Source organism: Equus przewalskii, chromosome 32 (genome assembly GCF_037783145.1).
Source record: "Equus przewalskii isolate Varuska chromosome 32, EquPr2, whole genome shotgun sequence".
Classification (NCBI taxonomy): Eukaryota; Metazoa; Chordata; class Mammalia; order Perissodactyla; family Equidae; genus Equus; species Equus przewalskii.
The window spans coordinates 15,933,152-15,958,987 of NC_091862.1; the positions used below are offsets into that span (position 1 = coordinate 15,933,152).

A 25,836-nucleotide genomic window follows, 5' to 3' on the forward strand; every position below is an offset into this window, starting at 1 on the left:
TGACCTAGATGATTACTAGCATGGTGGTTTGGAGAAATACAGGGTTGGGTTTTCTCTCTCTGAGACCTTGCTTTTCATACCCATGTGAAGCGTTAATGACTCCAGAATCTTTAATTTATAGTACACATCTCTACACCAAACTCTAGATCCAGTAAGCAGTTGTCCAGTGGACACCTTCACTTGAACTTAGAACAAATGCTTCCGACTCAACATGTTCAAAACTGAATTCACTGTGGTGCAGAAAAGAGTTTACACAGCAGGCCTGAGAATGCTATCCTTAGACCTGCTTGCAAGATTGGTGTCTGGGAACCTGGATTTTGGAGGGTTCCCACCATCCTCTAACTCGTAAGGATGGCTAACAACATGGTGTATACTGAACATCTGCTTTCCTTCTGGGAGCCTGGAATTTGGTATGTGCCAGGTAGAGGGTGCCCATGTGACCAGGCCCCAACAAAACCCTAGGCACCGAGTCTCTAAGGAGCTTCTCTAGTAGACAACGTTTCATATGTGCTGTCACAATTTGATGCCCGAGGAACTAAGCGAGTCCTGTGTGACCCCACTAGAAGAGGACTCTTGGGAGCTTGCGCCTGGCTGCCTCTGGACTTCACTGCAGGGCCTTTTCCCTTGGCCGACTCTGTTCTGTATCCCTCGCTGCAATAACTCCCAGCTGTGAGTATGACTATCTGCTGAGTCTTGAGTCCCTCCGGTGAATCACGGAAGCTGGGGGTGGTCTTGGGTACCCCGAACACAATTATTTTCCTCTGAAAATTGGGTTTTCCTCTTTTATTGCTTCTCTAAGTTAATGACAACCCAACCCACCAGGGGAACAAGCCAGAAATTTGAGCCATTCTGGAATTCTCTCCTCCTCTCCTGTTCATCGAGTCCATTTCATTCTCCCCCATGATATCTCTTGTACCCGCCTCCTCTCATCTCCCTGCCTCCACCTCAGTCTAGGCCTGTGTACTTCTTGCCTTCATAACCCCTACCACCTCCTAACTAGGTCTTCAGGCCTCTAATCTCCTCTCTCTGTCCACCCTCCAGGTGCTGCCTGATGGGCTTTCCAAAATGTGAACACAAGGATGATACTGCTCTGCTTAAAATCCCAGGCCCTGCAGAATAAAGCTGGACTCCTAAGCTTGACCCTCAAGGCCTCCCATGACCCGGGCCTTGCCTTCCTGTCCAGTGTCACCGCTGACACTCATTCCAAATGTCCTGTTGCCTACACACATGGCCACCATGTTACAGGATTTTAGCAACGCTCCCTCTTGCCTTGATGCTTTATATTTGCTGCTTTCCTCTCCCACATCACCTGGCCAACCTGTTCTCATCCATCACAATTGGGCTTAGGCAACCTGATGCCCAATTTGACCTCCCCAAGCTTGCCACTCCTCCAGGCCATCTGCTCGTTATGGGCTCTGGAGCACCTTGGCATCCCTCTGGTCCCTCAGGTGCCTACATATTTACCTGGTGTCCCTCACTAGCCTGTGAACTCCTCAAGGGCAAGGTCCAGGCCTTTGGTGTTATTTTGTTTGTCTGTTTTTTCTCATGGCCTAATGGACAGCACTATTCAATAAGTACTGAATGAATGAATCAGAAATAAGGCATTTGGGTGGTCCCACAGTGATGCATTCATTAAGCTAGAAAGGCCTAATGAATCACCACCACTTGCCTGCGTATCTGAAGAACATCTAAGGCAAGAGGATTGGTCATTCCAATGAGAACTCTCATCTGGACTCTTCTTGGTGAGACAATAAAACCCTATTCTCCAGGCTCCCTTTTCTAAATCCCATGTGGTCCTCTACCTTCTGCTGTCCTTCCCCACCCCAGGGCAATGCACTTGATTGTTTATTATGCAAATATTAACTGAGTTGTCTTCAGCAGATTTTTCTGAATTGCTTCCCACAAATTCAGTGCTGTTTGTCTTAGAGATGTCTGCTTGCTGACCTTGGCCTGCTTTGCCTTTCCCTTAAATCCTAATGTCCTTCTCCAAGTCTCTACTGTTCCCACCCTACATTACATGAAGGATTTGCATCTGGAACCAAGCAAAGCCAAAATCCACTGGAAGCATTGACTTACTCATAAATAAAATTAATGACTCCCGGGTGCATTATGTCATACACTGAGGAGGAGCCCTTCCTTTCTCTCTCGTGGCGCTCATCTATACATGCCCACGGACAGAGAGCACGGCCAACCCCAGGCTGAGGGGTTTAAACGCATTGCTGGGTACTGAGTACTTGAGAAACTGCTCTGGAAAATGCCAATGTCCGTGTAGTCTGATTAGCAAGAATATTTAATCTCTCTAACAGTTTTCAAAAGTAACAATTAGTTAACAAACTGGTACAAGAATAGCCTTAATCCTTGGGAAGTATCTGATAGCTCTGACAGCATGTGAATCCTTTGGGAGTTGTCATTTCTTATAAAGAAGAAGATTCTCAAATTTTATATTCTGATTTTATAAAAACCAATCAGCATCCAGTTTAGAACTGTAGATGCTTGGCGTTAAATGGGACCAGAGGACATCATCCCACAAAGAGCTCAAGGGACCTTCTCTGTGTCAGGGACAGAGTCCATATGCCCCAAGTCCTTGTTCAGTGTGCTCACTCCTGTGCCACCCTGCCCTTCATTGAGATGCTGTCTCACTTTTGGTAAAAAAAAAGAAAGAAAAATTTCCTTTAGAAGCTTTGTGAAATGCTTAATTTTGGTGAAGTCCTATCAAATAAATTAAGACAGTAAAAAATAACCCTTGGTCCACACCTGCAGATGCCTTCCCACACAATTGCTCGGCCTGGCTACACCCAGCCATGCAGGAGGGGCAGGACCCCCGGGAAAGGAGGAGACCAGGGTTTTGCTGCAGGCACGGGGTCGGCTGTGTGCATGAACCACGGCTCTCCCTTCTCACTTGGGCAAGTTACAGGGACTCACATAAACGATAATTTTCATGATACAGCTCTATCTTAGGAGTTAAATGGGCTTCTGTAGGCCAATTACCATCTATCATACTAAAAAATTTGCAAAGGTATGACGGAATTAATGATTCTGGCTGGCCGTCAGCCTATAGGGCATCGTTAAAAGCAGGCAAACAAAACACATTTCTGCAAAGTGTACTGACAAGCTTTCCCTAAGATCAGAAGTGCAGCCTCCACCCCCAGGACAAAGGCCAAAAATGGATGTGACTGACCCTGAAAGTCAGTGTCCTCACACTTCCTGCTCCTCCACGAACCCCACCACGGCCCTGAGCCTCCCAGAGTGTCAAGCTGCAACAGATACACATCCTTCTTATCTCTCTTCGTGAAGGTATTTATATTTCATTAAAACATCAATGTGGTAAATTAGCTTAAGCCCTTACTAGGTACGGAAATGAAACAAGAAAAGAAGTTAAAACCAACCCTTCAATAAATAAGCCATAGGTTGTCCCTGGATGGCAACGAAAATAAGGATTTTGTGTACAGCTTTCCTCAAAGGTAAGATTATTCCCTGGAGGGTTTTAATTGACAAAGATAAGGTAGGAATACCATCTTATTGCGTATGTCTATGTGTATTTTTCTTTTTGGAAAGTTTAGATCTCCTTGGTCTTGGAGCATGCTGGGGTGGCGTCATTATTTATATTTTGCCCCCTAATCTTCTGTAAGTCTGTTCCAGAAGGTGGTGGTTTTCAGCAAAGAACTTGAGGAGATTTACCTTATAATAAAACTTAAGAATTAGATTGATAGAAATCAGGAGCATGGGAAATACATACTGAATAAAAGCCAAGACCTGGTAGGAAAGTAGGCACGTGCTCTGGGCTTCCTACAATTATTAGAGTCAAGCTGTCGATTAGTTTTAGAGCTTCTTGGCAACCAAAGCAAAAAGGGGAAAATATTCAGCCCTAGAATGTGCCTTATTCATATGAAAAAGGCATTTTCCTTCCCAGGGGAAAGAAGCAAAGAAAAAGTTAAAAAAAAAAACCCAAAACATTACTGTTACTGAGTACTGGAGGAAATTCATTCAATTGCTGGAACCTACCATGTGCCAAGGGCTGGGCCTGGCATTTGGGACTCAGAGACAAATCGGACGTGGTCCCCGCCCTCCAGGACCGAACACTTTATGGGGAAGCAGACATGCACAGAGGCCTCATAACTCGGAGCTGCAGATGCTCCAACAGGAGTCCCAGAGCACAAGGAGCGCACAGAAGCTGAACCCAGAGCACCCTTTTCCGTGAGGCTTCCAGCAGGGACCCCAGGTAAGAGGGCAGTGTCCTGCAGTAGCACATCGGTAAAGTTGTTCCTCACAGCACCAGTGTCCCTGAAAAGAGGACAGTGCTCCAGAGGAAAAGACTGTGGAGTCTTCAGATAATCCTCCAAAAATACCATTTCTCAAGCAGGCTTTTGACAACCAGTCAGGCAGCCGGCAGTTCCAGGTTATAATCTCTGCAACGGCCTGGCCTGATTCTATTCGATCATGCTGTCTATGTTTCTAAGCCTAGCCGATCCAACACTTGGCAGGCGCGTACGGTGGACAATATTTTGGTGAAATCGAGGAACCAAATCAAGCCTCACTAAAGAGATGACCAAATCATCCCAAATGGAGAGAGAGGCCGGGATTTCTCTTAGATCACAGTTCTGGAACAGATTCAAGTACATCAACTGTGGGTGACACAAACGCCAAAGTCCACGCCAGAAATAGTGGCTGACGTGATTCTGGCTTAGAAGATACTCAAAGCAAGAGTTTCAACCACAGAAGAATCTCAACACATCACAATTAAAAATTTACCTTGTACAACCAGAAGGACCTACAACTATAATATACAACTATGTACTGGGGGGATTTGGTGGGGAGGGGGAGGCAGAGAGAAAGGGGGGGGAAGGGAAAGAGGAGGAGGGGGGTTAGGGGGGAGGAGGGAGAGGAGGAGTGGGGAGGGGGAAAGAGAGGCAGAGGAGGGGGAGGAGAAAAGAAATCTGGCAACAGATGTTTGCTCAGGTGCCAATCTTTAAAAAAAAAACACTTACCTTTTGAGCAACATAGCTTTCTGCTAACCAACCAGAAAAAATAGTTAGAAAGTTTATCCTAAGTTACCAAAATTTTAAAGGCTATACGGAATTAATGGGTATTAGGCAATAAGGTTTCAGACACCATCTGCTCCCATAATGATATTAGTTTTAGACTAGATCACTTGAAGCCACTCTTTCTAACTGGATGGTTACCAGAATCAAGGGTCCCTTTCAGCACAAAGATGGCGTAATACTTCCGTGGAGGCAGTGCTGGCGTGGAATCCTGCTTCTGCCACTTACCAGCTCTATGATCACGGCGAGTTAACCTCTCTGTGCCTTGGTTTCCGCGTGTATATAAACGAGGACACGATATTTCCTACCTAGAACGGGTGCTGTGAGCACCAAATGAGGTAACACGTACGAACTGCTCAGAACACTGCCGGGCACCTAGCGCGTGCTTGATAAATGTTAGCTCTGATTACGGTTTTAATTACTATCATTACAATTTATGTAAACATTCCTTTATTTCTACTTGCTTTTCTCTGCACTTGTACATTGTTGACACTATGCATGAGGAATCTCATTTATTTTCCCACTAAACAAATCAGTTATTTCTCCAAGTCATTACCCATTATAAACAGAGAATCACTGTATCTATTTACAGACATCATTCTGGTTCTGAAACTATCCAGACATCAGTATATTTAACCCGCCTTTCAATGAATCTTTTTTGGACTACACAGTACATGTAGGGGAAAGGAACTGATTATTTTGGGGCTGGAAAGATGTGAGCTCACGTGCTCAGTAGAGAAGATACAGAAAAACATAAAGAGGAAATTATAATTGAAGATCTGTGAAAATGTACTGAACTACCGCAGGCAGCGTTTTTGTTTTGAAAGTAATAATACATAGAAAGCAGTGTCTGCATGTTGATAACATAGGAGGGAGCAAGATGTCAAGGTAAGATGCAAAGGAGACGGGTGCACTTGAGATGAACTGGAACACTCCATCACTGTCCTCAGCTTGAATCTGTGATCACAAAGACGTGCTAGAGAAGGATTTACGGGCAGATGTTTCTCAGAGCTGCAGAGACTCTGCATCATGGTATCCATGTACCATTAACTGTTTACTGTCCAAATCAAACAAGAATCTGTCTGAAGTTCTAATCCGTGAACTTAATATTATTGTTCTTCCTGAAAACTTCTGTTCTTTTTCCAACAACGCGGTTGCACCAATCTTTTTTTATTTTCTGTCTGAAACACTTCCTACGCCAAAGAAAGATATAAGGTTCCAATTTATGCCTCGAATGAAAACTGAAAGCACTTCAAAGGCGCCGAATACATCTCCTATTGGAGTCCCATTGTTAGGGGGTGTCTCTCTTCTCTCTCCATGCCAAAACCCTTCCATCCCCAAAAAGGAGCGCATTCCATTCTTTATGACCAACTTATCAAAATTAAAATAACGGCCTCCAGCTGTCAAAATAGTTTCAAGAGAAGAAGTCAGTTATGGTCATCATAAATACTAAAGAACTTACAGCTACCAATGCAATGATCGTGACCCACAGAAAAAGTATTTTTAAGTCAATTGTTTTTAAAGGGCATAAAAGACTACATGGAGTCATCTGTCAAATTCATCAGGTAGAAACCTGGGAGGGAACGCCAACAACATCATGGACCCGGGAGCTGAACTCACCACCCTCAGCTTGGAGAACTGACCTTTTGCAGACAAGGCCTTATAAGTATTTTTGGGACCAAACTAAAAGCTGTGTCAATCTGAGCAATAGTCCCCAACGAGAACTTTTCACATGTCACTGTGATTTTATAGCTTTGATGACAAGCTAACTCTTTGCCACTTGGAAGTAGCTTCAATCGTGCCATAAAAAAGAAAGAGCAAAGATAATGGAAACCCAGGCTTCTGGTCCCAGCGGACTTCTAATAATTGTGATAGACAGCAAGTAAGTTGAAAGTAGAGGATTCTAATGGATCGGAAATATTTGTGCAAGTCAGACAAATAATGCATGGTGCCTCAAACAGAGAAGAGGTTACTCCCTTCATTTGTAAGACAATTCTCTGTTTTTGTGTAATGTAGTTTGAAACAACTTTAAAAGCTTTTGATGTGTAGCAAATAACAGCCCTTTCGGAAATCAACTTATTGAGGCCTAATGACTAAATGGATATAGAAACAGTATTTCATCATCCTCTCCACAGGCGCTCCTGGAGTAGAGAAACAACTCATTGGTCCCCTGACTCAGCGTGGAGCGCCCATTTTGAGACTTCGGGCCTTCCTGATTACCTCGCACAAGATCCATCCCGTAACAGGGCTCATACAGCCTGGGCGAGGGAAACTGCTGGAAGTTTTGCTTTTCTGCATTAAAGGCAGTAAAGAATGACCCTGAGACTTTGCATTGTGGGCAGGCAGAAGGTGGCCCTGCACACCCCCAGGGACCACCATTCACAGAGACTGCCACGAAGGGGGCCCTGGAGCTGTGTAAGGCAGAGGTCTTGGAATGGCCCATCATTCCATTGGTTAAGGGCTTCCAAGGGCTCCCTCCCACTGTCCTCAAGGTCAAGCTCAACTCCCAACTGTAGTGTCTAAGGCTCTCTGTGGTCAAGCTCCTGCCCACTGCTCCATCTGGAATGCTTCACCCCTGTCTCCACCCCAGTGAACACCGCCCTTTTTTAGGACACTCAAGGGCACTTCCGGGAAGTTCTCTGCACTACCGCCCTTTCCCACGGGAGAAGTGAGCACCCCTTCCTTAGTGTCCCTTTGCATCCGGGTGCCTTCAGCACATTGCTTGCATGTATTGTTTTGTCTGCCTCCTCCCAGCACGAAGCATCCAGGGCAGGGACTGCGTGTTTCCTGTCTTAGTAACCTCAGTGGACAGTGCATATTAGACATGCAAGAATGTTCTCAACTTGAAGAACATTTAGAGATTGTATATCACCCCAGTGTAAAAAACTCCCCAAGTTTTAACCCTGGCCTCTCTCCTGAACTCTGGAAACTAACTCCTAACTGTTTGAAGAACAACTTGACAGGAAGTCCAACAGGCACCTCAAACAACATGGCGCTCGCCAGTCCATCACACCCTTTGCAACACCAGTTTGCTACCTTTGCTCTTTCCGGGTCTATCCTTCGAGGTCTTCCAGAGTCACCTTGTGCTCCTTCCACAGAAGGCCACAGTTCCTGGGACTCCTACTAGTCTCCTCTCTGCTTCTGCTACTACCCCTGTCCTGGGCCCATGACGTTCACCCAGGCCTTGGCACAGGCCCCTCTAGGTCCCCTGATTTCAGTTCTCCCTCCTTCAGGAGACTGCTGCCAGGTGGTCCTCTGCCCCCAAAATCTCAAAAGCCCTAGTAAGCCCCAGTATGTCATTCAAAGCCCCGATCTCTTTAAAGAGTCTTCTTAGCCTACCCAAAGACTCAATGTGGTCCAAACTAAATGTGGGAGAAAACAAGCAGGATGTAGATGGAAGTGGAAGAGGGATGGAGCGATATTTCACCAATCTCTAGCGAAGACAAAGATCAATATGCTGAGCATAGGGCTGGACATTAGGCAGAGTCAACATGCGGGTATTAATAGCAGTGGGTTAAAAATTTAACTCAATTAAAAAATATTTAACTCAATAATAGAAATATCTGATGATGTTATTATCTAGCATGTTCCCCCAGTGGAGGCTGATTTCATTTACAGTAATTTTATATTTATGTTACAAACAAATGAGCATCAAACCAGAGGAGAAAAGAACCTTGAAATCCACAGACTGGACCGAGATAACCTTATGTGACAGAGGCAAACATTTTCATGAGTCATAGAGTTCCTCTGTCTCATCAATGATAAAAGTTTCTGGAAATTGACACTGCTGCTGGTCACCTTCCTTTCCCCTAAGCATGCCATACTGAAAAGACAGGACGACTTCTCTCCCACTGGACGGACACGCACGGGGCTTTCCTCTGGACAGTGGGGAAAAAGGCATGGTCACAAAGCAATTGGGCAACCTGCTGCAAGGACGTCAGGATAAGAGGAAGTGAGTGGATGCCTGGCCAGGGAAACGGCGTGTTTGGAAGAAAGCAGGAAATTCTGATGTGGCGATAAGGAAGAGAGTGGGAAAGAGAGCCGAGCTGGGTGGGGAGGAGGAAACTGACCAGATCCTCGGGAATGGAGCAAAAGGACACAGGGACACACACAAGAAAGTGATGCCAGAAGGGGAGGGGCAGCTCGTGGGCAGGTACAGAGTCCACTCTGGTTTATTTCAGGTGTCAGGTTAACTGGCGCCAAGCTCTGGAAACAGGAAGGCCGTTTGCAGAAACTTTAAACAAATAACCTAAGAGTTTCTTTATTTATTTGTGGCGGCAGAGGGGAGAAGGTACGGGAAGCAGAGAGTGAGGGAAGGGAGAAAAGAGGAGTGGGTGATTTTGTAGGAAACAGGTCCGATGCTGAGCTTGTGAGGGATGCTCTGGGCTAACAGTTCCGCATGGTCTGACACCAAGGTGAACTCTTTACTCCACGACCGCTCATCCATTTCATTTCAAGTGCAGCTTCGGGAGCGAATGTTTAATTTTTTTCACTATGTAACTGGCCATAAATCTCTGGCAAATGTGAGGAGTAATGCATTTGATTTAAACCTACAAGGTCTGAAATAATTCACCTTCATGCCTGATTGAGTGAAGCCAGTTTATACCCACGCATCCCTAAGCAGGGCCGGTCCACAGAGGAGAAAACATATCCCCACCAGGCTTGGGAATAACTCCATCACTGACCTGAATCGGATCCAGCGGAAACTAAACATTCAGGACATACTTTTACAGGAGAGGGAGTAGAATGGAAAACAAAGTGAGCTTAACCGAAACGTGAGAAAGAACAAAGCGGCAGGGACTCTGCTGGGTGGGGCCGCAGCTCCCTTTCATCAGCGCCCCCCCCCCCCCCCAGTCCAGTGAGGCTCCACCCAGCATTGGTTGTGGATGACATCACCAATTTCCCAAAGACGCAGGCAGTTTCCTGCTTTCCAGAGTCAAGCCAGCGATGCCGTCAGGGGTGCACCTGGGCAGAGATGTGGCCGGGTCAGGTCACGCAGAGTGGAAACGGAGGCCACACCAGGGTTTGTTTGTTAAATAAACTGCTTGCTAATTTGGCTAATCTTTTAGTCCTTTTTCCTTGGACAGACTTCCACGCTGTGATGGGTCCAGCCCTGACCAATCAAGGCAGGGAAAAAAAGGCCATGTACCCATCTGTACTGCCCACAATTGCATCCTCTGCTCAAGAAAGACCGCAGGGACCAAGTGAAGGGTGTAGGAAGGGAGGCGGGAACAGCCCGGCGAGAACCACTGAGGCCGACAGGCTGGGAGCTCTGAGCCGCTGCCTCCTCCAGTCCCCTAGTCAAGACGCCTTTCTCTCCTCATCCCTGTGAGACAAAGGCACTCTGAGTCTGTTTCTCTACAGTTTCAAGCAGCCACTCCGTCCCCCTGAAATGCTCCGACTGGCATCGACCACCCTGTAAACACTATAAGATGTCTTAATTCCTGCTGGGTGAACTGAGACACAGCTTAACCCTAGGCTGCTAGCCCAGATTCTTGTCCTTGATAGCCATCATGTCCTAATTTTATGGCCTATGTTTGTCAATAAAGAAGACTTCATATTCCAGAAGATTTCATGTCCACAAGAAGACTGCTAAATTCTTCAGGAGCCTCTCACTGCCTCAAGGTGATACCAAAGGAAAACAGTTGGACACTCCAAAAGCTCAGTCCAAACGGACTTCTGCTGGAATTCACACTGTCGGACACCTTGCCATCCCGACTGCTTTGACAATGCCTCATTGTGGAAGAAAACCCTGTGAGCAGGAAGGAGGTCCTCATTCTCCTTCCACCTGATGACAGGAAACAAGAAGAGCCCTGCGGCAAATTAACACAGAAAACACGATCTTGCACTTCCTCAGCAGTCTGGGGCCAGCGAACATCAGACAGAACTAGACAAATCATACTCCAGAGCGCATTTCTTGTCGGAACGTTCTAGATCTTGTGTCCTTTCTTTGGTGGCCCAGCTCTTCAGGCGTTAAAACACTGCCAGCCAGCCAGGATGGGCAAGGAGAGTCCATCTGCCTAATTCCACCTGCCGTACAACTGTTCTGACTCCCTTGCAACTGACTGGCCCTAGTGAAACATTTCTTTCCAACTACTCTTAGTTCATCATCTCCCTGTTTATTGCATTTTCACGTTATAAAAGTGACATGTGCTCAACACAGTAATTTGAAGTAAGCAGAAAAGTCAAGGAAAAAAACTATTCATAATATCACAGCCTGATGTTAACATTTTGGCGTCTTTTTCTATATGGAATGTAATTTACTTCTCAGTAATATCATTTCATATACTTTGCTTACATATTAATATTTTCATGTCACGAAATTTATGCCAAATGATTCAATGGCCCTTGTAAATTACAGAAACTTAAAGATAATATCAACACAACGTGACCATAAGACAAGACCACCTACTAAATTTTGTTTTTGGCACGAGACTGTTTGGGAGACGTTTTAGAAGCTATTGGGTTTATTGAACACTATAAACCGTAAGCTTTGAAAGAATTTTGGAAACATAACATAAAAGGGTGATCCGTAGAATACAGGGCTGGAAAATCTTAAAAACAACTTGCTCTTTTCTCCCCACATCAAAGATCTGTATTTGCTAAACTGTTTCTTACAAGGAGATGTACTAAGTGGTGAGGTGCTGGTCAAGGATCTTGGGCTATTTTGTAGCTTTCAACAGTAATTTGGGGCCGGCCTAGTGGTGCAGTGGTTAAGTTTGCATGTTCCGCTTTGGCAGCCCTGGGTTCACCAGTTTGGATCCCGGGCGCAGACATGGCACCGCTTGGCAAGCCATGCTGTGGCAGGCGTCCCACATATAAAGTAGAGGAAGATGGGCACGGATGTTAGCTCAGGGCCAGTCTTCCTCAGCAAAAAAGAGAGGGATTGGCAGCAGATGTTAGCTCAGGGCAAATCTTCCTCCAAAAAAAAAAAAAAAGGAAAGAAACAGTAATTTGTACACATGTATCATTTGCCATTGCCCCAAAACCTATGAGGCACCACGAGAGACTTCTGCCCCTTGGTTGACGTCTATTCCATCAATGGGCACTTGGTCTCGCAGCTGTTCACCCAACAGTAAATCCACTAATGCATTACACCTATGTATTTTCTACCCACAGTAAAATTATAAACGATTTTGTCAAATGCTTTGCTTACAGTAAGAATCACTTTATCTATGGCATATTCCTTTCCCAAGGAACCATTCTTGTTTCTTAAGATCACTCTTAGTATTTTACCAGCGATGCGCATTCAGGTTTTCCATCTAGCATTATGGAAGATTTTTCATCTCCCTGCACACACTTGTTTGCCTGTCTCTAGTCTTCCTGGATTTCCCCCATTCTCCATGATTCCGCAGAATCTGCTAAAGGGACACCAGATTCAACCTCTGATTTTCTAATAAAGTGATTGATCACATCAGCATTTATATTAAAATCTCAACCCATTCCTGCTTACAGAAAGTATACCTGTTCTTTAGCATTGTTACGTTCTCTGTTGTACAACCTGAGTTGAGACTCATTGAAAAATCAGCACTAAGTATTTAGTTAGTATTTAGTTAATATGACGGAAAGATATACTATAATGTCATATAAAGTAATATGGAGCTTGGTAGGAAGGAAGACAGGCATTTTAGGAAGAAAAAATTAGCTACAGCAAGATGGAAAACACTGCCAGTGAATGTAAAAATAGCAGCAGAGGTCTTGATGTGCGTAAACTGAGTAATCCCTATCCTGGGAGCTTCTATAAAAACAGCATGGGGAACTGCAATGTACGAGTGAAGGGTCTACACCAGTTAATGGTATTTATTATCATTATCATTTTATCGTGGTGATCAATGCCAATTAAAAGCAGTGACTAAACAGAACATGATGAAATAATGAAAAGAAAGAAAACCTCGGCCTATAAGGAAAGATGGAGGATAAAAGTAAATATTTAGAAAGCAAATCTGGAGGGGAAAAAGCCTGAACTCCCCAGCATTTCACCACGTGCTCAGTGCTGGGGGAGCCCCCAAAGAAAGCAGCTTTCTCCACTTTAGGCAGCTGACAGCTAGTAGAAGTGGATAGAAGTGAACGAACAAAGGAAATGGTTTCCCCACAGCTAGCAAGGCTGCAGATGTCTATGGTTCGAGGAGGGACTTTGTGCTGAGATTCTCCACTCTTAGACCTACGAGGGAACTGGAGGGGTGGGCCTCCCTTGAGGACACAGCAAGACAGGATTTCTCCTTGTGAGAAAGCCCACAGCATTCGGACTTGCACGGTTTTATTTACTAGAGTCTATCATGCAAGCTGTGAGAGAAGGACTGGATGTTGCTCATGGCCATGTGGTTTACAACACCTCACGCACGCTGTGGTATGAACGAACGAACGAATGAATGAATGAATGAACACTGCAGACAAACAGCTTTCTGATTTTGGGGCTCAGTTTGGGCTTTCTTTCTGGAGTGGTTACACGAATATGAAGTTCAAAGGCACTCAAATAAGCACACGGCGAGTGACTATGAGTAAGAGTGACTCACTACCCCAGAATTTTCCCGCCTGCAGGAGCTCGTGCCTCCAGCGGCCCCATTCCCTCTTCCCTCGGTCATCTGAGCAGGAAATTGCTACACTCTGTCTCCCACTCGGGTGACGAATGTTAGAAGCATTTTAGCAGACTGTGGCAGGGCCCAGAATGGGGTCAAGTAAAAGTAAATACCAGCCCTTATTAGGCGATCCCAGCCTCCAGCCGTGTGTTTGCCGGACACGCGCAGCTTCCTGCTCTGTCATAGAAAGCAGAGCTCGGAGGCCACCGCCTCCACGAGGACGGTTTCCTGACCTCCAGGAACCTCTTTAGTCAGGCACCACTTCCTTCCTCGCTCCTTACACCTGACTGTTCCAGGAAGATTTCACCACCGTGTACTGTCGCCCACTGCTGTGCCACGGTGTGGAGACACCGTAACTGCCACAGAGGGCTCTCTTCAGGAAACCCAGAAAGCCTGTGGCCCCCCATGCAGGACTGGTCCACACCTTCATCTCCTAACTAGTCACACGTCAAAGAGGCGCAGAGGCAAGGATGGATGGACTAGTGTTCACACTCGAGCCGCGGCTGATAGAATTCTGATTTTCCAGAGCTGGATTACTTGGCTGTGGATATGGTGGTGTTCATTGGGAAGCAGGAAGATTCATCATAGCCTATATTTGCTTAGTGACCCCCTTCAAAGATTTTAAATTATGTTTTTAATTTAATGACTATTAAATGCTCAGCGACTAGTTAAGGCATCACTTATTGATCCATAATTTTTACACCCAACCATTTCCTTTGTTAATTCACTTCTATCTACTTCTACTAGCTGTCAGCTGCCTAAAGTGGAGAAAGCTTCTTTCTTTTGGGGTTCCCCTAGCACTGAGTACAGTGCCTTATGCACACAGGCTGCATGAATGAATGAATGAATGAATGAATTCGTTGGGTGAACTACTGCAGGATTTAGAATCTGTCCATCACAAGACAGGAGAGATTATGAAGCAGGCTAGTTTTCTCCTCAGTTACACCCACCGTTGCCTGCTCATTTGGGAACCCTTATGGCCCTCACCCCTCTCGGTGGTCCAGGCTCTCTGGGTCTGCACTACCTGACCATGCTCTTACTCCTAAGCAGAGGCCTTCATCCACTAAAGCCCAGGAGACCTTAGTACTACGGGGCTGCCATCGCTGAGGCCATTCTAAGGAACAGAAAGCAAGCTCTTCTCAGCACACGTTTTTGTTAACAGAGGTATAATCAAATCACACTCAATAAAACTCACCCTCCCTTTAGGGGTGCACGTCTATAAGTTTTGACAAATGTATACAGACATGGAACCACCACCACAATCAAAATATAGAGTATTTCCATCACCCCAAAAGTTCTCTTGTGCCCCCTTGGCAGTCAGTCCCCCCACTGATCTGAATTTTTGACCTTCAGCTGTGCCTTTTTCAAAATGTCATTCGTCACCTGTTTTACTTGAACCCCTCTCCTTATACCAACATTGTTGCCACCCCTCCCCAAAGCGGGAACTCGCCCGGCTCCTGTGGAACCCCCAGGTCTCCTGTCATGCCTCTGATGGCTCCTTCCAGACCCTAGGAGGGCTCCTGGTGCTCGGTTGGGACTCGTAAATGTCAATGTTATGAGAGTATCGTTCTTTACTGTCTTCTCATTCCCCTTGTGCTTACCCCGGTTTCCTCCCTTGTCCAAAGTCTGCCTTCAACTGTATTCTTCAAACTCTCAAAGTCTTCTCCCTTCCTGTTCCTTGCTTCTGAGTGCTGTGTCTGTATTTCTAACAGAGCCACAGGCTATCTTATATATCCTGTTAACCCTTCTGGTTGTCTATGCCCAAGCCAGACTCATTCTGGCTCTGCCAGTCTGCCTCCTGTGTTTCTTCCACGACCGAGAGCATCACCACGCAGAGGCATCAAGCTAGATGCCTCTCTCCCCACCAACTCCACATGTAGACGGCTACCTTTAAAACAGCGTAAATTCGTCTCTCTCTCCATATTTACTGCTACAGCCACAGAGCCGACCTTTACTACCTCTGGCCTCAGCTGCTGGCTCCCTGGCTCTGCTTCCCTTCCCTCTAAACATTCTCCACATTGCTGCAGAGCCATTTTTTAAAAATACAAATCACATCACATTCTTATTATTATAAAAACTTAAAAAATCCAAACGAACACAAAAAGCACCCTAGAGTGACTCCCCAGTGCCTATGGGATAAAATCCAAGATCCTTAGGATGGCAGCCGAGATTCTTAAAGCTTGGCCTTGTCTTGCTTTCCCAATCCCACTTCTCACCCCTGTCCCACTCCGGGCACACTGGACCACCCTGGGCAGGGTTCGTCATGTACTTCTGTGCCTTCGAGTCATAACTCACTCTACTTCCCTAGTCAAAAGCTGACCCCTTTATGAAGCATTCTTTTTTTTTTTTAGGAAGATTAGCCCTGAGCTAACATCTGCCAATCCTTCTCTTTTCGCTGAGGAAGACTGGCCCTGAGCTAACATCTGTGCCCATCTTCCTCTACTTTGTATGTGGGATGCCTACCACAGCATGGCGTGACAAGCGGTACCATGTCTGAACCAGCAAACCCAGGGCTGCTGAAGTGGAATGCGTGAACTTAACTGCTGTGCCACCAGGCCAGTCCCTGTGAAACATTCTTGATTCTCCTCTTCTACACACACCTCCTGCTCCTCCCACCCTGGGCAGAACCAGCTGTTGCCTCCCCTGTGCTCTGAGGGCATTCCGAATGCCAACACCTCATGTCCTAGATGCTTCTGTGCTATTCAAACCTATACTCCTCACACTTTCTCCTCTTCGTATCCCTGGGCCTCACTTGCAGCAAGAATTCAAAAAATGCTTATTGAAAATGTTTTGCCCAATATTACGTGTAAATATCAAGGCAAGAATTCTGTACTTGTTATGACTTTTGGCCTATTCATCGCTTGCTTACATAACAATAGAGCCCACATGGTTTATTAAAAATTGTCATAATGTTTCCTGTTTGGGTGTGGATCGATTTGAAATCAATGATGACGGAGAACGTCTTTGCTCTAAATCTAATCCACGGAGCATTCCCATGATGAGAAGTCCAATTTCGGCCCCTGATGGTTACCAGGGAAAAGCTACCCCAGCATCGCGTGGCTGTAATGAAGCACTTTATGTACGAAGCCCATCACCGTGGATTTTAAGTGCTTTGATCAATTTCATTTCTTTGCTATCTCCCCTCCACCCATAGAGAACCTGAAATAAGATCATAATCATCCCATAGCAATGGAGTCCCACTGCCGTGTCGTCGAAAACGAGAACTCATGGGATTCACTCATTTTCTAAGGCAGAGCTTCCCACTTGATGTGCTGAGAGAGGGGGCAGAGAGTGAGACACTGATTTCTCCGGCCCTTGAGGGTCTGGGCTTGTCCTGTCTGATCTGAGTAGTCCCCTCCATTTATCCCGCTGCCATAAAATCTCATCGTTTTGCGTGCACCGATGAGAAAAAGGTCCAGAAGCTCTATACTAAGCCATCCAACCATTGAAATAGCAGCCTGACTTCTCCCAAGTTATTCTCTTCCGTGTGCTACAAGGGGAATCAGTTTTATGACTCGACGGATCCTGAACACACGATCTAAAAAAAGAGAAAAATCCAAACCACAATGGCAGATATGCCTTTCACAGAGGAAGAGAGTGTTTAGAAAAATAGCAAATATCGTCCATTACCTTCCCAATATCTGATTTGCAAAGCGTTGGCAGAGCGTAAGGATTTTAGGCATCATGACAACACAGACCGGGGGAGGACCTGGAGAATGTTACTCACTCACCGTTCCAACCAAAGGGTAAATGAACCCAGCGCCGATGCTGGCCCGGACGTCACTAATGGGTAGAATGAAATCCTTGGGTACACCTTTCTTGTCAGGCTGGTGAGACAGAGAAAGGTGGGTCTTCGCCATGCAGATGGGCAAATTTCCAAACCCCTGTAAGAAAGCAAAGGAAACGTGTTCGTTGAGCATAAATGCGAGTCTCCTGGATTTGTTTAACTTGCACATCATACAATCCCCGAGGCGCAGACCCAGGCACACAGTAGGTGCTTGTTACAACCTGTTCACCAAGCAAGAAGATGGGACAAAACCTCATCTCCATGTGATCACCACTTGGCAGGTCGAGCGGGTCTATTATTTATTTTGGAGAAGTCTCTTTAAGGGAAGGCGTGTTTGGGGGGAAAGTGAGCTATTTTCAGGCAAAGCAGCAGCAGCAGCAGCTGTAGAAACCACTTTCCAAGGATATTAATATCCGGGACTCAGAAAGGTAATCTGGAGAAAGGCTCCGGAATGAGGCTTTTAGTCACGTTGTTGGCTCATTCGGGAAGGCCGGCAGGAAGCAAAGGGTCCCTTTGTGTTGGTTTATGAATCATGGCTATTTGATCTGTGATTACATTCTATGAACTAAGATGAGGTCACTATTTAAGCCTCTTATTTTTGAGGACCAAAGGCGATGCCTGACCCAGAGTTCCAAAGGTGAAAGGGCAGGAAGTCACATGCAGTGTCCCACAAAAAGGACAGTGTCCTCACAGCCTGGTTCCGATTAAAGGCTCCACAGTACCCCTTTAGAAACTTTGCTAATTAATGGCGACCACATACTTGACATGTAACTTTAAAGGAACATTCTCTTCGCAGACAGAGAAGAGGAATTCGATCTTCAGAGGTAACCCATGCAGAATTTCTTATGACTCAACTTACAACTATCTGGAAGATTTTAGAGTCTTATCAGCTGGGGGGTGGGGCACTTTTCTGTTTGAAATGCTTATATATACTGATCAGAACTCTGCTGGGGGACAATCACAATTGCTCTGCAGAAGCGGTGCCCCAAATTCTGGGTTTCGGAGATCTGTCAAATATCAAAATAATACCTATGAACTGATGTCAGTTTGCCAATTTAATATTTTGTCAGATATTTAAAAAAATAACCCAATATGCCATATACCATCACTATATTCCTTCACAAAAGAAAGAACTTTTCCTGGGGAAAAAAAACCCATGACAGTGACCTTATTTTACTCATTTCATTGCACATGAGTGAAAATTTCACTGCAGACAAGTGCCAGTGTACACAGCAATGTTTGGGAAGCATTTATGTTTTTTTTAAAGCACAAGCCAAGAGCATACCTGGAAAATTCGAAGAAAAAATGAGTTGCTATCTTACTAAGCCTGGGAGAATACACTGGTTGACACTGGCTATATTTAAAAAGTATATATTAACTATGATTTATAAACAGGATTTAGGAGTTGGGGAATTAAAAAAGATATAGATCAATGATACTCATCATGAAGCGCTTCTGCCAGCAAGCTCTTGAAGTGCTTTGATCTATCTACCGATCCCTCTATCTTATCACAGCAAAGTGGATGCGTCACTGGAGACGTACGGGTGGCTGAACAGGCTGCCATGGAGTCCACTAGACGTGACCATTATAGGACTAGACTCAAGGTGCTGACTCACAGCTGGTGCCAACTTGCCTTTGTCATGCTCTAGTGGCAGAAGATGATGGAGCCTTTGGCCTTAGTGGTCAACCTCAGCCCCAAGCCGATGAAAAAGAACACCAAATGTCCCCACCTTTGTATGCCACACCCCTATTTGCAGCACCCCTAACCTGGCACCATCCTGACATTTTTAAGGCAGTAAGAGCCTGCAATGAAGGGGAAACACTACAGATCATCCAAATCTGACCCCACAGCCACACATCCAACGACATTTCAATGTTTCTGGCTGAGCAGGAGGAACTGAAGATCGCACACCACAGAAAACACGGATACTACCCCCGTTAGACACATTTATAACCACAGAAGTCAATGACGTATATATCAGAGGGTATCCACCCTCACCATAACGCTCCACCCAAGGATATTAGTTCCATCTCTGTAGACTGTAACGTGGATTAAGCCAAGTTCAGTGGGTGAGACATATGCCCATCCTCAAGCCAAGGTGAGCACTGCAAGAGTCTAAGGTGGATTTTTTCATAAAAGTAGAACTTTTACCTGTAGCGTGTAACGCTCTATTTTGGCTTGTGCCTCAGGAGAGAGTTCAATATCTTTGGCTCCGTACACAGCCTGGGCGATGGTTCTTATCTTTTCTACAATTGGAAGCTGGAGAAACACAAATGACAACAGAATCGTTAACTTTATTCTGGTGAAAGAATTAAGAAAAAGCTCAGTGGGACTTTCTGTAAATGCTTAAAATTCTCTACCAGATTCCTTCTACAGCAACCGTGGCATTTGAAGCCAACAGTCTTTTCTCCTTCTGTCACCCTTTGAGTATGAAATGTTCAGATCAGAGATGAACTGGCATGTAAGAAGCCTTACATGTTCAGCCATTTCAGCATCAGCTTATTTAGTTAATCATTTTTATCCACTGCATTGTTTTAAAGGATGTAGTATGTACTATGCTTTTTAATGGTCTGATAAGTCAGAACAAGAGTCGCCTAACTAAATACTTAGAGCTGATTTTAAAGTGAGTCTCAATTCAGGTGACATGACAGAGAACGCAACAATACTAAAGAACAGGTATACTTTCTGTGAGCAGGAATGGGTTGAGATTTTAATATAAATGATGTGATCAATCGCTTTATTAGAAAATCAGAGGTTGAATCTAGTGTCACTTTAGCAGATTCTGCGGAATCATGGAGAATGGGAAAAATCCAAGAAGATTAGATACGGGCAAATAAGTGTGTGCGGGGAGATGAAAAATCTTCCATAATGCTAGATGGAAAACCTAACGCACATCGCTGGTAAAATACTAAGAATGATCTTTTTTTTTTTTTTAAAGATTTTATTTTTTTCTTTTTCTCCCCAAAGTTGTATATTCTTGGTTGTGGGTCCTTCTAGTTGTGGCATGTGGGATGCTGCCTCAGCGTGGTTTGATGAGCAGCACCATGTCCGCGCCCAGGATTCGAACCAACGAAACACTGGGCCACCTGCAGCGGAGCGTGCGAACTTAATCACTCGGCCAGGGGGCCAGCCCCAAGAGTGATCTTAAAAAACAAGAATGGTTCATTGGGAAAGGAATATGCCATAGATAAAGTGATTCTTAATGTAAGCAAAGCATTTGACAAAATTGTTTATAATTTTACTGTGGGTAGAAAATACATAGGTGTAATGCATTAGTGGATTTACTGTTGGGTGAACAGCTGCTGGACCAAGTGCCCAGTGATGGAATGGACATCGACCAAGGGGCAGAAGTCTCTCGTGGTGCCTCACAGACTTTGGGGGCAATGGCAGATGGTACATTTGTATGAATGACTGTTGATACATACAGGAAAGAGCGTTATCCAACAGGAGAAAATAAAAACTAGCCCCATCCTCCCAATCTGACAGAATCCCAAACTGCTTTAAAATGTGTTTTTCATTACTGGTTTTTACTACTGTAGAGTTGTTCTGTGGTCTGGAATTTAAATATCGGATGTTTCAACAAATAAAAAAGAAATGAACGTGCAAGTCATTATAACCTTTCATTGAAGGACATAAAAGAGGGTCTGACTCCACGGAGAGAGATACTTTGTTCATGGATGAGGAGAATCAATATCGTACAGATGTCAGTTCCCTCTGTTAGTCCAACGCTATTCCAATAAAAATCCCAAGAGCACTTTCGTTACTTGGCTAACCAATTCCAAAATTCCTAACGAAGAGGAATGGCATAAATAGGTGCGATAACTTTAAAAATAAGCGAGACCAAAAGAACAAAGACACAGGACTTGCCTTACCAGGTATCAATCACTCTACAAAATTATGCTAATTAATTCCATGTGGTATTGGCCCAGGACTAGGCAAATTAATCAATAACAGATAAGAAAGAAGCCAGGAGGATATCTCAGCAGGTGTGGGACAGCACATAGTAAAAAGGGCACAAAATGAGGAAAGGCAGACTATCCAGTGACTTTCGGCTGGAGAGAAGTAAAATGAGATTCCTTCCTCACACCAGGTCCCCAGTAAAGCCAACACGGGACAAAGGCACCACCTTCAAAGTTAACTCTCCAAATACTGGAAGAAGACATTGGGAAGTCTCTTTATGATCTTGAGGTACAGAAGGATTTCTTGAACAAGGTAACAACAGGATACACCCGGAAGGAAATGACTTATAGATTCAACGACATCAAAATTTAAAGCTTCTTGTATAAAGAGGTCAAACATTAGAACAATCTGGGAGAAGATACATACAAATATTTAAACGTCAAAAGATTCGTTACTAGAAGGAGTAAAAAACCTCCTGCAAATCAAGAAAAAGACAAACCGATATTTAATACTGGGCAAAAGGAGTGACTACTAACCATATCAAAAAAGGCCCCATCTCAGCCCAGTGGCGTAGTGGTTAAGTTTGTATGCTGCCCTTTGGCAGCCTGGGGTTCATAGGTTCAGATCCCGGGCATAGACTTACACACTGCTCATCAAGCCATGCTGTGGTGGCGTCCCACGTACAAAATAGAGGAAGACTGGCATGGATGTTAGCCCAGGGCCAATCTTCCACTTTTTGCTTGTGGACAAAAAGTGGAATCTTCCTCAAGCAAAAAGTGGAAGATTGGCAACAGATGTTAGCTCAGGGACAATCTTCCTCACCAAAAGAAAAAAAAAAGAAAGAAAGAGAAAGGTTCCATCTCATTAGTAATCAAGGAAAGGCAAATTAAAATGATGCAAAACCAATCCACATCCATTAGATTGCAAAACTAAAAAGTATGAGAATATCAAGTGTAGGTGAGGATGTAGGGAAAAACATGCTTCTAAGTCCTTCTAAGTGCTCTTGGTTGAGATGCTAATGGTCTGGCCTGCTGTGAGAGCTTCCTAACTGGTCTCTTCACTTTGAATACACCCTCCACTCTACTGCAGGTCTAACCTTCCTAAAACGGACCCAAGTAAGACAAACTCAAAAACCTTCAGCTTCCCAGGGCCTACTGAGAACAAAATCTGGTTCTGACACCGAAGCATCTGCACAGCATGTGCTCTGAAGCATCACTGGATGAGTCCTGCATCTTAATGTTTTCTTCTGTCTTCTTTCTTCTGGGCCCTGCACATAGAGCCTCTCTCCCTGTAATCTTCAAAGATCAACGTCTGCTAATGCTCCCCGAGCTCTCTATGATGGACCTCACAGGCCAGCTTCCCCAGGAAGCCTTCGCCCATCCTCCTCGAGCACGTGGAGGCATCCCTCCCTTCTTTGCTGTCCAGATGCTCCTGTGATGCTCTTACCCAGGTGTGACAGAGGAGCAGAGGTTCAACTGGGCCTGCAGTGGGTGGTGGCCGGCAAAGCTCATGCTATCTTGGGGTGCACGGATGGCCCTCAAATGGTAACAGTCCAGGGTCAAACTCTGACACTGAAACCTACAGAACGGCAAGAGGCCTTTTGTAAACTGTGCCATAGGAGAAATTGGAGAAGAACCTCCATCTCTGGAAGGAACAGCTCTAGAAAGAGATGATCGTTGCTTTCCCGGGAGGCGGAATGTGAAGCAAGGACAGAATGAGAAGGAAGTAATTTTCAGCCTAATAGTCAAGGAAAAGCTATAATAACCAGAGTTGCCCCACTAAATAGTGCCTTGTCCATTCCAGTAGAGTTCAGTATACGCCAAGGAGGATGCTGGGAACACCGTAGAAAGAATTGCTGCCTGAGTGCAGTGCCTGAGTGCCGGGCCAGCCAGCGAGACAACCTCGAGGGGAACTTCCAATGTAAAAGATCCCACAGTGCTATCAGCTGAAGAACAAAGACCGGCCTGTAAACCCTCAGAGGTCAAGGCCCTCCTCTCGTTCACCCCGAGGTGTGATACAACACGGCCCCTGGGGGTACAGAGTAGACCCCCCAACATACAGTTCAACAAATGAACGAGCATTTCTGAATTTCCTGTTGACTAAACAAGGATTCCACGTGGTGCAACAGTGACAAAAGAGTGTAAGAGAGTTCAGGAAGTGACGTGCCGAAGACATCAGCGAGAGGGGCCTTCCTACGGGAATCTTAGATGTCACTCGTCAGCATAATACGGTGATGGGCACCGAAGTGCTTGCTGTCGACACTGCACTTAAGTAATGTGATCTCCTCCGTTGGTCAATAAATGTCTCGCAAACAGCAACCCTTTTTAAGAAATAAAAGTTAATAGGACGCTGGAAGATATTTCTAGCACCCACACAGCAAGCCCAATGACCACACTCTGTCAGGGGAACTGTGCTTTGTCTCAGGGTACTATGTTCCCCAGGCAGTGTAACAGCAGGTCCTGGGAAAGAGGCAGCGTCCCCATCGCATCCAGTCTCCGCCTGTGCCTCCCCCACTGTAGCCATTCCAGCCCTTCACGGGCACTACAGCAAGCTGGGTGGCTGCTGTGGGGCAGGAGGGCCAGGAAAGACCACGGCCCCTTCTAAGAGCTGGTTAAGTCATGTATCCTCTCTCAATTTGTTTCCTCATCCCTAAGACGGGGATGCGAATATTCTACTGCACGTCATTTTACTGCAAGCACCGAGGAGATGCAGAGAAAGCGTGTTGAAAAGGTCACGCTACACAAAACTAAAGTGATGTTATTATTACGGAGTGAGGGCAATGGGGTTGACTAAAAGAATTATGCTTTCTCTGGAAGGGAAACAAAACGACAACAAAACAGATATTACTATTCATAACATATTTAATGAACAAAACGCACTATTCACTGAACTCTAGATTATGATTTGGAAATAAAGTCAGTGAGTGTGACTCTTGTCTTAAGATAATAATTAGGGGCCGGCCCCATGGCCGAGTGGTTAAGTTCATGTGCTCCACTTTGGCGGCTGGGGGTTCACCGGTTCGGATCCTGGGAGCGAACCCAGTGTTCGTCAAGCCATCTTGCGGCAGCATCCTACATGCAAGAACTAGAACGATTTACAACTAGGACATATAACTGTGTACTGGGGCTCTGGGGAGGAAAAAAAAATAAAGAGGGACATTGGCAAGAGAGGTTAGCTCAGGGCCAATCCTCCTCACCAAAAAAAGGGGGAAAAAAGCTTTAAAAAAGATAATAATTGAAGAAAAACTCACATGTGAACAAGCTAATAGTAAATGGATGACTAGTGAAGGAATTAGTGTGAGTGGGTATTTACCTGATTTATTATTAGTTTTTAAACACGAAAATATTTCATTTCAAGAAATATATATTTAATTTTTAATTGTGGTAAAACACACATCGCCCAAAATTTACCATCTTAACCATTTTGAAGTCGACAGTTCTGTATTGTTAAGTACCTTCACGTTGTTGTGAAACTAATCTCCAGAAGTCTCTTCATTTTTCAAAACTGAAACTGTGTCCCCATTAAACACTAACGCCCCCGCCCGCCTCCCCTCAGCCCTGGCACCCACCCTTCCACTTTCTGTCTCTGAATTTGACTACTCCAGCTACCTCAGGTAAGTGGAATCATACGGTATTTGTCCTTCTGCATTTGGTTTATTTCATTCAGCACAAACCTCAAGGTTCCTCCGTGTTGTAGCAGGTGTCTGAATTTCCTTTCTTTTTAAGGCTAATATCTCATTTTTTATCAACTTCTTTGTTATCCATTCCTCCGTCAATGGACACTTGGCTTGTTTCCCCCTTTTGGCTGTTGAGAATAATGCTGCTGTGTGCAGAGGGGGACAAACAGCTCTTCGAGACCCAGCTTTCAATTCTTTTGGGCCTAAGGAAATACATATTTTTTGTCAACAGCTAAACTGCCTTCCGTTCGAAGGTTTATTTGAAAGTGTTTGGGGAATGTCAAGCATGTGCCAGGCTGACTTTGTAAGCTGTGTAGTTGTGGTTTTATTTCCTGTAGGAAAACTACAACTACTCGCATGGCAGATGACCCAAACTGACGGCAGGGGAGGAAAGCAGGAAGGGGCCAGCAGTGTGAGTGAGTCCCAGCTGGGACGCCTTGCTTCTCCTCCTCATCCTCAGTGCCTGAGCTGCGTGCTTCCCCAGAATTCTGCACTCTGATGCCCCAGGCCCAGCCTCGCCATGCCTGGAGAAGATGAAGGCGTTCCCCAACGGCTCCGACGTGCATGATACCGTCCGATGTGTCTAAGAGAATGCACCATCGACACCTTGGGTGTGACGGTCCTGGAGCCCAGGCTGAATAAATAAAGTGATTCAGCTCACATAGCAAAAAATCCCAAGACCAGAGTTCTCTCGAGACTCCTAGTACAACTTTTTTTTCTCACTCAAACGTACAAGCAAATAAAGAAAAAGAATATCTCAGTAAACATATCTCTTGGGTTTAATATAAACTACAACTGCCCTGATAAGGTAGCTGCCACGGCAGATGATCTATTTATGCTGTGTCAGCAGGCAAGGA

The 25,836-nt window shown here is 45.2% G+C and overlaps 1 protein-coding gene across 3 annotated transcripts in view; it reads right to left on the reverse strand.

Moving 5' to 3' along the window:
- Window positions 1-25,836, reverse strand: part of MTHFD1L (methylenetetrahydrofolate dehydrogenase (NADP+ dependent) 1 like) — a 191,134-nt gene that overhangs the window by 30,694 nt on the left and 134,604 nt on the right. For all 3 annotated transcript variants that reach the window (XM_070603316.1, XM_070603318.1, XM_070603317.1), the window contains exons 25-26: window positions 19,555-19,662; window positions 17,347-17,499 (exon numbers count right to left, since the gene is read on the reverse strand). In XM_070603316.1, coding sequence (XP_070459417.1) covers window positions 17,347-17,499; window positions 19,555-19,662 — 261 coding nt within the window. The remainder of the gene's footprint in view (window positions 1-17,346; window positions 17,500-19,554; window positions 19,663-25,836) is intronic.